Raw genomic sequence first — 18,330 nt, 5'->3', positions numbered from 1 at the left:
TCTTCCATTTATGGGGCTGCTTAATAAAGAAGGTAATTTTCATACAGCCAGGCTTTTATACGCGTTTGTGATAGCTGAATTACAGTGGGAAAGGCTTAATGTCAGCAGATGTGTGCTTCTGAAAAACTATCGGTTTCAGGGGTGCTCGAGGGTTTTTGTCTTATTTTGCTTTTTGTAAAGGTGAAGCTGAGGCTGCCACAGGAGTATTGTTGTTCATCAGTGCTGAAATGAAAGAGCTATTTGCTCTAATTGGATGTGTGTGGAGTAGTGGTACCCAGAGCTGCCTAGTGAACCACTGAGTGTATTGCAGCCTCTGCCTCATCTCTAAAATCCCCTTTTACTGTGTTCAGTGCAGTCCTGCCCTCCTAAATTATGTTATTACAACTCCACTTTCATCTTGGGGAGATAAGCCCCCATCCACAGCAAACTACACGTTGATTTGTAGTATGTTAGCCAAAACCAACAAATGGAGCTGGCCTGCAAGTCCAGCTCTTAAGTTGTTCAAAATGATTTCCCTTTTCTTAGTAAACTGGCTTTCAAAAAGAGAGACTTGAATATCTGAAAAGGCGAGTCCCTGGATGAAATCCTCCTTAAAGTTCGGGGCATGTTCATATCGGCAAGTGAGTAATTCTTCCTTTCATCTTAGTGTAGTAATGTCATGTCTAATGCAATACAATTTAATGTACTTCATATGTGTGCAGTCATCCTTTTTTATATACTTCTATCAACAGGAAAGCATTGCCCAGGAGTCTGTTGAGGAATTACATTGAAAATTTGGGTGTACACAAAGGAGAATCTGTCAAAATATGTCTGTGATAAGATAACCTTATTTTTGCATTCCTTTAATTTCACAGTAATAATATTAAGGATTTGTGGTAGTGCATTGACAAGATTCCCTGAGACCATGGCACCAACAGCTTACCTTAAATGTAGGGGTTTAGATCACAGCTGATACGAACAAAAATCTCTTCCTATGAAACTGCTCTGTGTTGTGTGTTAATTGGCGAAAAATTATTGCTGCTGGAATGACAAGTGAAAATGAGGAAAATGATGAGATGTGTATGATTAATTAGCATAAACATTTTATTCACTGATTTAGATTCATGCAGACTGAAGCATATGGCTTTGTTAGGATGCCTAGAGTATGACATCTTAATATGTGGTATAGTATGCAGCCTAATGCAGGAAATATGTTGGGAAGGCCTAGCAGAAGAGTATGGACTGTTAATTACAAGGGACTTGAGATGAAACACTAATAACAGAGTTCTGCTGGTCTGTTTGCATGCAGTAATGTCAAGGCGCATGAATAGTTTCCCTCCTTGCAGGATCTTTTCTTTCACTGAACCAGTTTTAGCACTGGCACCTTCTGTGAAGGTATGTTTCAGCCTGTTTTGCTGCCTGGAGGATTAATCAAAAAGGAAAACAAGTTTGAAAACTATGACTTAAAAATTTTTTTTGCTTGATTTATTTTATTTATTTATTTATTTTTAACAAGCAAAGAATAGCTAGTATGTAAGGACAGCTAATCAGAGAGAGAAATCAAGAATGTAGCGAGGAACCTCAAAAAAACATCTGCAATTGACCTTAGTCTGCTAGTATTCATCTTCCTTGGTTGCGCCTCTTTTATATTTGGAAGTCTGTCTCTTTTTCCTGCACACAGGGAAAAGGAAATACACAATTCTGTGACTTCTCAGTTGTTTTAGAAGTCTGTCTCATTTCTGTAGCTCAAGTCCATAAACATAGCAAAAACTCCTGGTATCCTGAAGCTGTTTGTTTTTCTTATATAGGTTCTTTCAACTTGAGAGATAACAATCTTGTTTTAAATACTTAGTTATTGGCAGAGGTTGCTGGAGAGTAATGAGGAGGTGCTGCCCAAAGGTGGCACTGATTTAGTTTTGTCATTTGTGCCCCAATAATCCATTGAGGAAAGAGGAAGTACATCTGCAAGTTTATCTGCATGTGTTAAATTGGTCATTGCTGGCAAAACAATCTTGATATAGAATTAGGTATTCTGTGGCTTGTTCATGGCTGTTATCACTGGGTAGTGATCCTTTGCTGTAATTTATGTCAGTAATGAGGTTTGCTAGTCTACAGAATAATTTGTTATAAAAACTATAAATGAGTTTACAGGCTTTACTAGAACACAGCAGCTTTATTATTATTTGACTCAGAGGAAAGACTAAGATCACACTACACTCCATGCTTCTACTTCAGTTAAGAATTGCTTTCTTCTGCGGAGGATTAGGGCAGTAATTGCAGTTGTTATTGTTGCCGTAAGGTTTTACTGTAAGTATTCAAAGGCTTCATGGGTAGGACATTAGCCTTGTCTTGCTTTATGGCTCACAAATCCTCAAAAGCTTTAAAACACACACACATACACACAAAATTTCTGAGGCATGGAAGGCATCTCTTGACATCATCTGGTTCAGTGCCCCTGCGCAATCAGATCACCTAGAGTAGGTTGCTCAGAGCCATGTGTAGGCAGGTTTTGAAAATCTCCAAAGATGATGACACTGCAGCTTGACTTGGCAGTATTTTCTTGTACTGGAATATTGAAGAACCTCAACTGCTTATCCTTAAAAATATTTGAAATGTAAAGAACAGTCATGCTCTGAAGTAATTCTGAAAGATTTGGAAGCAACTTAGAAGCAAGTTTGCCAGTAGTTTTGTGAGAGGGGAAAAAAGGCTCTGGATTTTTTAACAGAATATAAACTCTCCATAATGCTAGCTGGTCATCAGTACATGTTGGCAGAGGAGTACTTGTAAACTGTCAGCTTTGCATAAGTAGGTTCCTTTACTGTGCTTTCTTCCAGGCACAGATTGGATTGCTAGTTAGTTGGAGAATGATTTCTATTTTGCTGTCAACCATTTGAAAAGAAAAAGGGCAGCCTTCTGAAAAGTGCCCTTCTGGATGCTTAAGTCTTTCTGTTGTTTTGTCTGTCTTAACAGGGGACTTGGAAATGTGACTGTATTTTTAAATGATTATTTTATTTATTATTATTTTATTTATTTTATTTATTTTTATTTTATTTATTATTTATTTTTTTTATTCTCTTCTTTCCAGGTCTGCTATTCCTGTTGTGTGCATCCTGGCTATGAGACTTTTCTTGTGACTTCTGAGCTTGGTGCTGTTGGCCTCATGGGAACAAAATAAAACGAAAAGCAACTTGATTTTGGTAAACAAAATGCCACGGAGAAGGAAAATTGGTGGGAGTCCTTCACGGAAGACCATAGCTGCTGCTGTTGTACCCCTGGGGAACCCAAGCCTGTCAGTGTCACAAGCAACCTACCGTGTCAATAAGGAAGAGCTCTTCAACAGCATGTCAGAAATGTTTTCTGATTTAGATCCTAGCGTGGTTTATATGGTTCTCTCTGAATGTGATTTTAAAGGTAAATACAATATATTTGTTGCAACTTTGTTCCATATGCAGATGGTTCTTTACTAGGGCGACACCAAGCAAGTTCATGTGGGAGTTGTAAGCATATTTGTGAGTCTAGTTTTTAATGAGTAGGTGAGTCATAACATTTTAAAATTTTATAGCTCTCTCCACACAAGATTCTCCAAGTCTGGAGATGTTCGTGGGATGCTGCTAATGTGCAGTAGCAGCGTGCTTTAAAAAACAGAGATGCAGTTTAACAGGCTTGTTCTGAGACAGAGCAGGCAGTGGTAGAGTTGTGGGGGGAATCTGTTTCCAATTAGTTTCTGTACCGTATCTGCTGGATGTGTAAACTGTTCCTGTGGGAGGGTGTGCTATTTTCTATAATGTTTTTTGTTTTTTAAGACAGTGATACACAGTATGTGATCCTGGCAACATTTGCTTTTCCTTAAATATTTGAATTGAGCTTTTGTTTTGCTTTCTGTTTTGCACTGTCATCTTGTCTTTTCTAGCAAGGATTTGTTTTTTCAGGACAAATTCTGCTTTTCGTGTTGAATTCTCTGCAGCTTCTCTTGGACTGTGTCTCTCCCCTTGTATTCTGCCAAACTACTTACCTGCCTCTCCTGTCACTTTCATTTTCATGTCTGTGTCCAGTTCTTCTCATGCTCTGTGGTTTTGAAATTCTCCTACATCCAAGCTCATTAGCTTGTAATAAAAACAATGGGTAAGATACTGGATAAAAACATCTGAGTTGTTTGGGCAGAGAGTAAGTCATATGTGCAGCATGTTAATCAAGCTGTGATTAGCTGAGATATTTGTGATAAATACTTCTTGAAGTAAAAAAACTATAATCACATCAGCCTGCATTTCTTCAGTTGACTATGGGTAATTATGTTAATGTTATTCAACAGTAGAAAATGCTATGGATTATCTGTTAGAGCTGTCCACTCATGCTGAAGGAGCAGCATCTTCAAAAGTCTCAGATTTTGAATCGGTGGCATCGTCATTTGCCCTTGTCAATCAGCGGAGATCTGTTCCAGATCAAAGAATGTGGGAAAGTACTGTGAAACGCTGTAATTCTGAAGAAGAAAAAGAAAAGGTCTTATCACCTGATGCGCCGCTGACTGAAGAACTGGATTCCTTAATAGAAAGCGCTTTTCAGAGATGCAGCTTGAGTGATGAATTGCCTAATTCTGCAAATGACCAAATTGTATGTGAACACGATGGCTTTAAGGAATTTCCTGAGTGGGAAGAATCAGATTTGGGTCGCGATGTTCTACTTTTTCCACAGCAAATAGAGACAGATAATGAGGTTTTAGAAAACTGCTATTCTCAACTACCAGTGGGTCAGCTGAACATCCAGACACCAGCTGAACATCCCACATCACCAGCTGCGTCAGACCCTTTTGCACAAGCATTAGGAGATTCCGATTTGTCAAAAATACATGTTCACCATGACATAGCTTCAGCAGCCTATAAACAATCAAGTGGAGAAACGTCATGTGGAAATTCTGATCAGGCACAACATACTGTTTCAGATAATAAAAGTCTAACTACTACTTCTGGTGAGTCTTCCCAAAGAACTCTGGAACTTGGAGCAGCTATCACTGAAGAACCTAATTCACAGTGCCTGCAACAGCACGGAGAGTTAATGAATGCCTGTTACAGCCACAACGCTTCTCTTCCAGAAGCCTACGCTTCTCTTGAAAAATCCAGTCTCGAAACACTGAAACTTAAGGATTTTCAGCAATCTGAGCAGGATTATAGCTTAAATATTTCTACACTGTCACGTCGGACTCAACAACATTGGAACCCTATGGCTCCTGTGTTTTATCCATCCAGTGAAAGTCACAGCTTTGTAACTCCAGTGGCTGCCAGTCCAGGACAGTGGAGACCTGTTTCAGACTGTAGGACATTGGAAAAAGGACTTGCTTTTTCTTCTCCAGTGGTTCCAAATGCCTGGGACAGCAGCCCTTCTCTGAAGGTATGGGAAAATCAAGATAGAAACTCAAAATTGAACCTCTCGCAAGCACAGCAGCCACCTGTTTGTCACATGATGAGAAAAAAGATGCACCTTATAGGTCAAGTACTTGTTCTTCTCAGAGGTGTTCCGGGATCAGGAAAATCATATTTGGCAAGGTAGAACATCTATATTGTGAGCTTATGAAAGAAGTTGCTTAATTGTTTAAAAGATTTAGTGCAGGCAAAGACAATTTTCTGACATTTGTAAATAGCTATGATTAAACCTTAATTCTCATGTTATATTTAATACATGGTGTGTACAACAACATGAGTAATAATTACTGGAGAGAGCAAATTTACTTCCAGCTTCTTGAGCTCAAGTGGAAACTAGGAGGAATTAGCTTTAACTTCTGTCACTGGTCTGAGGTCTGGAGTGGAGTTTTATGCCAACAGAGAGTTATTATGGTAGTATTTAAGTGCAATGTGTTAGTCCAGTTCCTATCATTTTCAAGTGTTTTTTTCCAGTAACAAAGATGGAAATATACAAGCTCTTCAGTAGGCAGAAATTCTCCTGCTGTTGAAATTATTTTGGAAAAAAAAAACCAAACAAAAAAAACCACATTTATTTCTTTTCTAGCTCTCCAAAAGTCCAGGCTGCGCTTAGTCTCCTCTGTCTAGCATATGAAATATTTGATGCAGCTAAGACTGCGTATTTGTACATTTAAAAGTATGGACACAAGGTATAGATGGAAAAAATTATCTCCGGTTTCTTTAAAGGAGACTTGTAGGGAACGTGTATCAGCTGTTTTCCCTAGATACCTGCAGTATTTTGAAAATGGAAGGAAATTGCTACAGTTCATCTTTGCCAAAAGGGTGATTTTTTTTTTTTTCCATACCTAAATTTGCTGCTTCTGTTTCTGATCGGAGGCAAGGAGTGGTTTACGTGTATATGTAATAATAAGTGGCAGGGCTGGGGAGGAGAAGGGAAGAAAACTACTTACTACTTGATCTTTCACAGGATGATTCTGGAGGATAACCCAGGTGGAGTTATTCTTAGTACTGATGACTACTTTTATAGAGGTGGAAAATACCATTATGATGCGTATTGCTTAGGGGAGGCACACGACTGGAACAGGAAACGAGGTGAGAAATAAATAATGGACTGGCTTGCTTGTTTACACTTCAGAGCTTGTGTACTGTTTAGGAAGTTGCCTGTTTTGTAATGCTCATGTCACAGGATTGGCATTTACTTCATCTTAAAATTATTTTTTATTATATGTGGATGAAGAGTCTGAGCACAGACTCGGTTATCATCTGTCCATTGTGTGTTTTGCAATTGAGGATACCAATGTCTTTGTCAAAAGACTGTTTTGTCCTCAGATCTTGTAATGGTATGTATGTTGGTGTCTGTCCCATTTCTGGAGTGGCAGCCTGTGCTATCTCCTGGGAATATTTCTTCTGAGATTAAGATGAGCAAATATGGACACATGTGCAATAAGTAATGATAATGTTGATACAAATAACACCTACACAGATACTTTCCTATTGTTTTGTTTCTGTTTTTTTGTTTTGTTTTGTTTTTTTCTCTTGAGCATTAATTTGCTGTCAAATTTAAAACAAATTTATAAAGAACGAGACGAAACTGGCTGTTTTTTTTTTCATAATTGGCATATTGTTTGATAGTGGCTTCACTAAGATCCTCTAGAAACAACTAAGATTTGTTGGCTAAATTTCAACCATGATCACTTCCATACTGCCAGAAGTTATGACCTGTGTAAAAATGGGTGAATAAGAAATGTGGAACTTGACAACAACTTGGTGTGTCTGAACAACCATAGCTACAGAAAGTTGGTGCTGTATCTCAACTCTAGTAACTTTATATATTTTATTACTTCGTATGAAAAAAATAATTATTTTGGTTTTTCATATCTTATACAGTTTACAGAGTGGACTAATCTTAAGACTGTTAAAAAGCCAAGAATTTTGTATGCAACAAAGAAGTCCACTTTAAGGTGATCATGTAGTTTTCTTTAGTTTGATTTACTGATTGATTAGTCATCCTGCTGCATTTTACATCTGCATTTTCATTCCTTGATTATCGTATGTTTATTAATTCAAAAGAATAATGTTGTATCTCAGTAGCTGTACAAATAAGGGGGGGATTTCTTGAATAAGAGGGCCTTGGAACAGATTAATCAAGCTGTGCAGAAGTACTTAGTAGTTGATCATTGTGGATTGTCTATTCAAATATTATTATGTATTTAGAGAATAGTGTAAAGTCCAGTCTATTATCATGAAATTAACTGTATCGCTGTTTTGGTATTTTTTTTGTACGTATGTGTCTTTCAGCCAAAGAAGCATTTGAAATGAAAATCTCTCCTATAATCATAGACAACACAAACATACAAGCATGGGAGATGAAGCCTTATGTTACTTTGGTTAGTATTGTGATTGATCCATACGAAAAGAAGTTGTTGACCCTTTTATCGACATGTGTTTTAAAATGAGATTATCTCAGTCTAGCTGTTGTCTCACAAGGAAGTCTGGAGTCATAGAAATGTTATACAAAACGTTATTATCCAACATCATCTTCTGCACGTGCCTGCAATATTGAGCTGACCTGATTTCCAAGTGACAAATCCAAGTGTTTTGTACTTAGGAGCACTTTGTGGGGGAAACTTGATTCTGTTCCTCTTCTATATGATCAGAGAAACAGCAAGTTAGTTTTTCTGCTTGTTTGTTTTTAATGCAATCTGCGCTATTGAGAATAGAGCATATTAATGACCATTTATTGCTGCCTGCTCAAGTTTCCCAGATGTTGGAAGGTCTATATGCTATAGCTATGTTAGTGTAACCGAATTGCTTGTTTGGAACTGGCTTGCATCTGGCCGGCTCTGAATGTAAGCAGTGAGCTTTTCTCTGCAAGAATCTGTGCAGATGCACACATACCATGCCTGGAAAGATGAGATGCTGAAATATTGACTCAGAGGAGGTACAACTTTTAAAGTATCAACTATATTTATTTATTTTTACGTGACTGTGGCACGCATCTAATTTTACTGTTAGTAAGCATGTTGAAAAGAAGAAAACTAAACAACAAACCTCCATATATCTAATCAGAAGTGAATCTATGAAGGAAAATGCTACCCCAGATATTTAACTGTTTTTGAAAAATACAATAAACAACTTTAAAAGAGCAGTCTGTGCATGTTGTGTGGTTTTTTTTTTTACACGTGGGTGATATGTTCTTTGTTTTATTTTTAATCTCTTTTATTCAGGCTCAGCAGTTCAAATACAAAGTGATATTTCGAGAGCCAGACACATGGTGGAAGTTTAAACCGAAAGAACTTGAAAGGTAAGAATGTATGGGAGACTTTCACATCAGATTGCAAATATAAGCAAGGTGAGCTTGGAAACTTTGTTTATGTAAAATAAGTCTAAGAAAAGAAAAACAGATGTTGGGATGGTCAGTCACTGAAGGTTATCCAGAAAGTTTGTGGATGCTCAGTTACTGGGTGCATTCAGAATATTACAGCCTGCAGCCTATTCTGGCTGAAAAAGAGTTTGAACTATGTGACCTCCAAAGGTTCCTTTCACTTTAAATTATTCTGTGATTTTTTTAATATGTGTTGTTATCTGAATTTGCATGCTTAGCTTTATGTTGACTACTTCTCAAAGGAGGTGAAGAACATTATCTTCTTTCCTGAAATAGAACCTAAACATGAGTGAGTTCAGTAGAAGACAAGGACCGCCTGTGCCTTGCTGACTGGCAGTATCTTGTCATGTTGAAGGACAGGAGCTCCTTGATCCCAAGTCTAGATAAGGCTATGGTGTCTCTTAAACTGAAAGGAGCTCTTGGCCATTCAGTAACCAAACACCCATTGATTGCTGGGCAACCTTCAGCACAAATACTGGCTCTTGGTTCTTACAAACTTCATTTTCAGAAAGCAGGAGCAAATGGGAATTGTTTTGGAATAAAATGCAGTTAGGTCAAGGGAAGGAAAGTCCAGCCTTCTTATGGTGCTAGAGATCAATTGGGATTTTCTCCTCCACATTCAATTCCTTTTTGTTACCTTTGGCAGGTCTCTCTTGTTCTGCAGTAATTCCACCTAGAACAAGCTGCTAAAAGAGTGCTGAAAATGCTGGACCCCAGGAATGTGTTCACAATTTTAAGTGAACAAGCTTTACTTCAAGATTTGCAGAGCTGTTAGCTTAGAAAAGTCAGTGAAAGATGGCTGAATTCTGAAATCTCCCTTACCCAGTTTGATCTCTTGTATCACTATGTAGATCTGATTTCATGTGTTTCTGATGCTTATTTGTGGACAGCAAGTTAATTGTATGGTATTAAGCAAAACATCTGCTTGTGGAATATGGCCACCAGGTGAGGTGTGGAGAAGTTAGGCGAAGCAGGAATTTGTATGAGTCTTTGCATTTTGAGTGCCTTTGCACATTAATACGGCAAGAATTGCTATTTCACCTGGCCCCCTGCGTTCTCTAGTTAGTGTTTCTGTAATCACAAATTATTCCCTTCTCTTAGTCTATTCTGATATGCAAATATGAAATGTTTCCTTCTCATTATTTTTTGTTTGTTTGTTTTCAAATCCACAGACGGAATATTCATGGGGTACCTAAAGAAAAGATCAAGAGAATGTTGGAGCAGTATGAACGTTGCCTTACTGTTAACTCAATCTTGGCTTCTTCTGTCCCAGAAAAATCAGAAGTTACTGCTTGGAATGAAGATCCTTGTCAGGAGGGAAGTCATAGGTTAGATTCTTTTACTAGATTTGTTGCTTAAACAAAGAAAAGCTAAAAAACAAAACCTTATAGCAGCGAGGCCTGGACGATGTTGCTGAACACTAAGCACATTCTGAAGATCAGAATGGGAAGACAGATTCCTGGAAAAGTATTCTTAGACACTTTGGTGAACTAAAAAAGGGTTACTTAGCAAAGAAAGCTCAACTTTGTTTAGCTCATTGTTTTTTATAATGAAGTGATGAGATTTGTCTTAAGGCATCTTAAATTTGTTTCCCTCTCACCAAGATTATTCAACTGGATGATTTAACTGTCCTGAAAGATGGCTTACGATTTGTAATTTTTACTGTATTGAGTAGCAAAGCTAAAATTAAAAATGTGGACAAGTGCTTGAAGAAAGATTGAAGTAGGATTATCTTAATTCCAATTTGTCTTTCAGAGAAAGGGAAGCACATCCTGATAAAAAGGAAAACAAACCTTTTGCTTCTGATTTGGAGGCTGATAATTTACCTGAAGATGATAAACCTCTTTCCAGTTCTTCTCTAACTTCAGAAAGTAATTGTGCTCCTGAAAGTTATCAGAAAGAGGAAACAGAAATGGAAAATAACTCAGTGGAACACAGCACTGAGAAAAACACTGTTCAAGGTGATTTGAATGTTGACCTGCCAAGTTGTGTAGAGGAAGAGCTGCCCTTGGAGGAAAAAGGAGAAAAAGGAGAACGAATGGAAGAAATGACCGAAACAGAAATGGATGAGACTGATATGATCAAAACTGAAGAAACTGTGTGCTTGCATAGAGGAGTTGAGAAACACAGTAATAACAATATTCTCACAGTTCAGACTGGAACTGAACAAAACAGTGAAATAGGCATGGAGTCAGATTCAGCAGAAAGAAGTAAAGTAGTAGAACCAAGCAGCTCAGCTATAGAGGCCTCAGGAAAACCAGAGCTGCTGAACTTTCTCGGTGACTGGCCTGTACAACAAACAATGGGACAGAGAGTCAAAAGAAATAGAAGGCTAGAAAAATCTTCCCTGAAGAGTGATAAAGAAGATAAAACTCCCGGTCAGCATCCTGAATTAGGTAAAGAGCATGCTGGCCTACCTGATACCTGTACTGTTGTAAAAGGCCAGGAGGAAGAAAATACAACCTCTAGCTGTTTCTCAGTTAGTTCAGATAAAGTTGCACCAGACCTGCAAATGGCAGGACAGTGGCCAGTATCACTAGAACAGCGACAACAAAGGTCAAGGAGAATGAGAAAGACAAGTCTAAGTCAGACTGATGAAGGTAGAAACACTGAGGGTGATGTTAATAGAAGTGCTCTTGACACTGTAGATGTGCTTCGTGGGACACCGGTGGACACTGTAGAACAGGATGTGAACGAGTTGCATTTTCACCAAACTGAAATGGTAGGTAGTGAGACAGTTGCTAAGAAAAAAACCCAGCAAAATAAGAGAACAAAGAAACATCACAAATTAGCCCTCACCTTTACAAACAACAATTTGCCCCACTCCAAAGAAGAGGAACAGTTGTCTGTGCCTAATTCTGTAGAAGAGAAACAAGATGCATGCTCATGTAAACAGATAAGTAGCCATTCACAAACTGAATCTCATGATTTTGCTCTCGTGTGGAGATTAGAAAATAAAATGCTTTTTCCTGAGACTGTCAAAGTATTGCATGGAAGATTAGATGGCTTCAAACCCAAAGACATTAATAATGCCTCAGGTTCTCAGGAAAAAATACCTTATCGAGTTACGTATGATAAAAGTACATTTGTGGAAGAAAGTGAACTTATTGATATTGATGAGACTGAAAAGCTAAATATGCTGTGTAAGCTCTTTGATTCATTTTCATTTGAAGCTGTGAAAGATCTGTACGAAAGATGTAACAAAGACATAAACTGGGCCACGGGCCTGCTCTTAGACTCTGATGAAAAGTTACACGAAGATGTTAGTACTGAATGGTTTGAAGTAAAAGGAGCTGAGCCAGTTGTTGCAGACTTTGATTTCAAGGAAAATATCAACTATGATGAGAATCTTGAAAATTGCACCCACACAGAGCAAATCACTGGGGCTAGCAATGTTTTTGATCCTTCAGAAGACAAGAACTCATCAGTCAGCACGGAGGAAAGTACAGCTACCAAGTCAGTTGTGACAGATGCTGGTGTGTCTGACTCATTTACTGCTGTCCTGTTGAATGATTTGGTGGAACCGAAAAGTTCCAGTGATACAGCTCCTGAAGGCTATGCAGGCAGCTCAGCAACAGGTGTCCATGAGCAGTGCATTTCTGGAATGCAGAAGATGGAGTCTGTGAGTCCTGTTGAAGAAGTGATGAACAAGCTATCAGTCTCGCAAGCTGATGTAGATTTATCTGTACCTGTAACTTTATCTCATGCTCTTAAAACAACCAGCAATTCAAAATTAAGTGATGAAAGTGACAGTAACTCTTCAGAAAGCAATGCAGAGAATGCCAAAGGGATGCCTTTGTTACTGGAAATGGACAACGTACCTCTGATAGATTCTAGGAATGATAAAGAACTGGAGTCTGATAGAGAAAATCTGGGGAGTTCTGGGGAGATCAGTGGTAAAGAGGGAAGTGGAATTTTGAGCAGGAATGAAGATAAGGCCAAGATACAAAGTCCTTCACCAGTATCGTCTGCAGCCTTTGATATAAATAGCCTAGAACTAACATTACCTCCTGAACTGGCTCTCCAGTTGAAAGAAATATTTGGGCCTGTTGGCATTGATGCAGGTATGGGCATAATTATTATTCATTGTGCTTTTTTTTTATTTTTTTTTTATTTATTTATTTTTTTTTAACCTTTGTGCATGATTGTTTTAGAATATATTTGCACAATTCCCCTTGATACTCATGTTGGCTTTTGTTGATCTAAAAATGAAACTGAACCAAGCATGGTGTAAGACATAAATCCAGTAGTGAAACTTTCTAATTGTGTCCTTTTATGCACATACTTTAAAAGCCTAAGAAAATACATTGGCTTATTTGCCTTTTGAGCCACAGGCCTTTGAACCTATCTATATTCCTTTGGGGAATATTGAGAAAGATTGAGAAGAGAAAGATTGAGGAAGATATACATGATAAATGGTTAGGAAAAAAACAAGGGGGAAAAGGCATTAGGTATCAGCTAAAGTGGTGAATATGAATAGTTTAGAGGGAAAATAAAATAAATCTATACTTAAATGAAAATGAAACGGGGGAAGAAAATAGTTTGTTGAGATACTATGGTGAAGAAAGCCACAAGCAGCTTGAACATGCAACAGATTACAAAAAATCATAGACTGATAGAAAAGGGAAGGAATGAAAACATGAGGGATATGACTTAATTTCTGTCCCTTTTCTTCTTTTATCCTAAAGTTTACTTTGTGTGAAACCCTACTTACCTGACTTACTAGTGGGTTTGGCTGCTTCTACCTTGCATACCCACTCAACACACACATATATATTCTTTGATAAATATTCAGCAAGTATCAATGAATGTCAGTGGGTGCAACCTCCTCTGTGTGGAGGAATTCAATGACGTACCTTTGTTTTTAGAGACTTGGTAGTTACTGAAGGTGTTTTTGTTGATTTTTTTTTTTGTTGATTTTTTTTTTTTTTTTTTTTGTTAATGACAATTTGTCCAAAACCTCTGGAATTCCATTTAATAAGTACTAGGCTACTGTACTTTGAACGCTTGGATAAGATATTGTAGAATGCTCTGATGGATGTACTTTCTTCCACAAGGATCGCTAACTGCTGAGGATTGTGTGGTTCACATTGATATGAATTTGGCAAAAGTGATTCATGAAAAATGGAAAGAATCTATTCTGGTAGGTAGATTTCTTTTGTTGTGAAATGCTGTGTCAGGCCATTTTTCTGTATGTCTTGGTCTAAAGGTGTGCGCAAGATGTAAACAACTTTGTGAGATCAGTGATAAAATACAATTGTGTTTTGTGAACTGCATGGAGTATGTGGATATGTTATAATCACTGCAGCTGTAGAAAGACAATTGAAGGGGTGGACTACAACTTACCAGTGTATCATCATGAAACAGGAGCCTTGAAAATGAAGGGTCATAGTGTTAAATTGCAATACAAGGCTGATAAAACATACACTAGCCAAAAATCACTTATGACATTTTGACATCAAGAAGTTATTTATGAACTATTGTGTGTAAAAACATCTACATTTATGCTGGTTGAAGAGCTCACTAATCTCCATTCCAACATAAACACATGAAACTTGGATTTCTTTTCAGACATGCTTTTGTTTGGTTTATTTAGTTACAGACTGAATTGTTCCTGGTGGGGAATGTTTCTAAAGCTTGTGTTTTAGCAAATATCTTTATCTTTTAAACTTCACTTTTAAAATATTTTTCTTAAATACATTTCTTTTTAAGTATTTTGAAAAATACTGTGAAACATTATTTTACAGTTGATCAGCCTAGAAGCAAAAACTTGCATAGTTCCAATGTGACTTGCTACGTTAATAGCTTATTAACAGTCATGTTTTTACTGTTTTCATTTAGAAGCGTCAGAGGAGAGATGAATTGTGGAAGTTGTCTGCAGAAGGTATGCTGTGTGTTCATTGTAAAAACAAACAAACAACAAAGACCACTGCTGAATGAGCCAGCACTGTGCCCAGGTGGCCAAGAAGGCCAATGGCATCCTGGTTTGTATCAGGAATGGTGTGGTGAGCAGGACTAGGGAAGTCATCCTGCCCCTGTACTCGGCATTGGTGAGGCCTCATCTCCCATGCTATGTTCAGCTTTGGGCACCTCAGTACAGAAAGGACACGGAGGTGCTGGAGCAGGTTCAAAGAAGGGCAACAAGGATTATGAAGGACTTGGAGAATATGCCCTATGAGGAGACACTGAGGGAACTGGGGCTGTTTAGTCTGGGGAAAAGGACGCTGAGGGGAGACCTTCTTGCTCTCTTCCAATATCTGAAAGGTGCTCAGAGAGAGTGGGGTTGGTTTCTTCTCACTGGTGATAGGACGAGGGGAAATGGCCTCAAGTTGTGCCAGGGTAAGTTTAGGTTGGGGTATCAGGAAAAACTTCCCTACAAAAAGGGTTGTTAAGAGCTGGCATATGCTCCCCAGGGAGGTGGTTGAGTCATCACCTCTGGACGTGTTTAGAAACTGTTTGGATGTGGTACTCAGGGACATGATTTAGCGGAGGGTTGTTAGTTAGGGTAGTTTGGTTAGGTTGAGGTTGGACTTGATAAGCTTTAAGGTCTTTTCCAACCTGAGCAATTCTGTGGTTCCATGATTCTATCTAGGCTGGAAAGCATCTTAATTCATTTGACTTTTCTTGTGTAAATAAACTAATTGTTTTACTTGTCTCCTCATTTTTACTGCTTTTGAGGGTTCTACATTGATTCAGCAGATAGATATGAATGATTCAAAAATGCTGTTATCTCAAAATGCAGACAGTAAAACGCAGAAGAAAGGAACGAACTGGGTTTCAAGCTCATCTAATGAAATGCAGACTAAAAAAGCGGCAACATCAGAAGTTTTTCCTTTTATGGATCACTGGAATGCTCGAACTCAGAAAGTTTCTCTCAGACAAATAATATCTGAAGAAATAGCCATGCAGGAGAGAGAGGACCTGGTATGAATATCACATTTTTTATACAGATTATACGATTCATTACCTTTGGTAAAACTATATGTCTTATTTAGTGACTCATGTTTGTGCTACTTGTTACAGCCAGAATTCAAGAGATAAATGCATGCCTATTAGTGTTATCAACTGCAGTGATACAGACATTTGCTTGTGGTAAATGCTTGTTGATTTTTTTATTTTTTTATTTTTTTTTAGAATTCCTTTTTAAAATGTAACATTTGATTGTTTCACAAACAGATCATGGTGCTTTTCACTCTACTGGTTAGCATTTGATTGAATTGTTTTTTCATTGCTCATTTAAAAAGAGAGATTTGTGTGTCCTCCTTTTTACTTTAATAGGAAGTTTCCTTTCATAGGAAAGAAATATCAGCAATTTTTTAATTAGCTTCTTGCACTGTTTATTTAGAAATGATTCAATTTGTTAATATTTCTTCTAAGAACCCACAGCGTTCCTAACAAATGAGACTTGTATTTTAATGTGTTTGAGGATAACCTCAAGCAGTTTTCTGTACTGGCTGGTCAGAAAATAACAGGATTTGCAAAGATTTTTGTTTTGCATTTTCCACACAGTTCTCATATGCTGCCTTGTTTGCATATACATAACACTGCCCTGTACTGCATGGCAGTTCAGAACAGGCAGGTAGTTGTCTCTGATACACAGCTGTCCTAGAAAGAAATGTTTCTTTCTACCAATAAAGAGACTTGGATGTTATTAGCCTGTGTTTTGAAAGAATAGTTTGTGAATTCTTTCCTTAAATGCATGCATGTAGCTTACTGATAAGGATGATGAGATGTCCACAGGTTTGGATTCAAGGAGCTTGGCTTTTTTCTGACTGCAGTCTGAGTATTACAGAAAGACAACATTGTTTCCTCTGTTTTATAGGAAAACGTGACTTCAATCCCAACCTCTCAGTATCACTTTCTGCAGATACCTGAGTAAAGGTGAACTTACTACAAGTTCAATTTGAGCTGGATAGACTAGCATCAGATACGTTCCTAAACTGGAAGTCCTTCTAGAGGTAGCCCTTTCACATCATCCAAGTTATGAGGCAGCTCCAACTCAGTCACATCAAATGACTGCAGAGAACTGCAGTGGTGTGCACTACAACTCACTTGTCCTTTTTTCTCATCACATCAGTGTGGCAGGCTGATACTGACATGCTGTCATTGCATAGCTACTGAGTGAATATTTTGTTTGAAATCCTAAGAAATAGCAGTATAACTGGATTGGTTCCACTGTTACTATACATTGTTCTAATTGTGAGCTTTGCAATATTATTCCTTTGTCTTCTGGATAGAAACGCGTTCCTTCTATGGCTAGAAAAGATTGTGCTGCTAAACTGAAGGAGAAACAACTTTTTGAGATGTTTCCAACTATTAATCAAAATTTCTTAATGGATATCTTCAAGGACAATAAGTAAGAAGTCTTTAAAGTTCTTTGTAAAACTGCTATTCAGTAATACGTCATAGTACACATTTGTTGTCTTAAATATCAGCAGTTAAAGTTCTCCAAATTAATGCATTTATTATTATTATTTTAACTGGTATTTCATGTTTTTTTGTACATTTAAATAAGGCAGAAGTAACTGGTCTTAAAGAGTACAGAAACTGTTACACCTACTTCTTCATTTGAAGAATAGACGGCTTCACTCAGCAGGAGCAGTACATCTCTGGCTGTTGACTGCAGTTAGTGGAACTGTGTATTTGCTCTGGAGTTGAGGTGTAAATTAAGTGGGATAAACTGCTGAAGGGTGTAACAGTAGGTGCACAGCAGACAGCATCCAGACCAAGAGGGAAGCTGCTATTGTCTGATGTTAGCTGCTAGTAGTTTCCTGGTTACTATAGTACCAATGAAGGAATCAGTACTCTCCATTTCTTTTGGCTTGCATTCTGTTTCTCTTTTCTGCATTATATTTCTTGTGTATGTGGCAACCTCCTTAAAGTCTCTGTGAACTGAACTTCTTTTCATGAGAAACTTTTTTTTACCTCCTTGGCCAGTTGAATGTCTGTCTCTCCGCACAGGTTTGGATACCTGTTTGTCAGTTTTTCCTCTTGCCCAGGTTATTATCAAAACTTTTCCTTGTGGAATGTTTGAAATAAGTTGTTTATCCACCTCAAATATTTCTCTTGTTTTTCTCATATGAAATTCTTTTTCATAGTGTTGTTTTCTCTAAAATCTACTTCTGACCAATGTTCCTCTTGTCTGCTTACTGAACAGTGAGAAGAGTATTAAGAAGAAAAGGGGCTTACTAGAAACATAATGGCTGCTGATCTTCTATTCTTACTGTGTTAAATTTCTTAGCAAAAAATTGACTGGAAATACGAGGATTTTCCTGCCTAAGTTTCAGAAAACTGAGCTAGTTTTAAGCTAACTTGTGCTATCTAACGCAGTCCAGAGGGGATTTAAGATAAAGTAACTTGTGCAGCCCAGACAGCAGCATTTACTTCTAAATGGATGTCTGTGTTTTATTAAGATATGATGCAATTTACTTTAGTATCTAATTGTCCTTTTTGTATTTGAGTGCCCCTCAATTGCATCTCAGATGTCTAAGACTGCTTGTGCATTGATGCCAGTAATGCAGTATGTTTGACAAAGTTGACAAAGTCTTTTTGTAA

The 18,330-nt window shown here is 37.7% G+C and overlaps 1 protein-coding gene across 12 annotated transcripts in view; it reads left to right on the top strand.

Moving 5' to 3' along the window:
- The window catches only part of N4BP2 (NEDD4 binding protein 2), a 50,523-nt gene that overhangs the window by 22,022 nt on the left and 10,171 nt on the right, over positions 1 to 18,330 (top strand). For 3 of the 12 annotated variants that reach the window (XM_015862382.3, XM_015862380.3, XM_085547232.1), the window contains exons 4-14: positions 3,065 to 3,390; positions 4,289 to 5,516; positions 6,358 to 6,482; positions 7,689 to 7,777; positions 8,618 to 8,694; positions 9,948 to 10,103; positions 10,531 to 12,839; positions 13,833 to 13,918; positions 14,617 to 14,659; positions 15,518 to 15,699; positions 17,013 to 17,131. In XM_015862382.3, coding sequence (XP_015717868.2) covers positions 3,186 to 3,390; positions 4,289 to 5,516; positions 6,358 to 6,482; positions 7,689 to 7,777; positions 8,618 to 8,694; positions 9,948 to 10,103; positions 10,531 to 12,839; positions 13,833 to 13,918; positions 14,617 to 14,659; positions 15,518 to 15,699; positions 17,013 to 17,131 — 4,619 coding nt within the window. In that variant the 5' untranslated portion in view covers positions 3,065 to 3,185. Of the gene's footprint in view, positions 1 to 525; positions 621 to 3,064; positions 3,391 to 4,288; positions 5,517 to 6,357; positions 6,483 to 7,688; positions 7,778 to 8,617; positions 8,695 to 9,947; positions 10,104 to 10,530; positions 12,840 to 13,832; positions 13,919 to 14,616; positions 14,660 to 15,453; positions 15,700 to 17,012; positions 17,132 to 18,330 lie in introns of those variants that run through there. The other 9 variants (XM_085547237.1, XM_085547235.1, XM_085547236.1 and 6 more) reach the window with 8 other exon arrangements.

The sequence above is a fragment of the Coturnix japonica genome, chromosome 4 (genome assembly GCF_054131305.1).
Source record: "Coturnix japonica strain WE chromosome 4, WE-NBRP24, whole genome shotgun sequence".
NCBI classification, from domain to species: Eukaryota; Metazoa; Chordata; class Aves; order Galliformes; family Phasianidae; genus Coturnix; species Coturnix japonica.
Note: the sequence above shows the minus strand (reverse complement) of the source record. Positions and strands in the feature narration are given on the sequence as shown.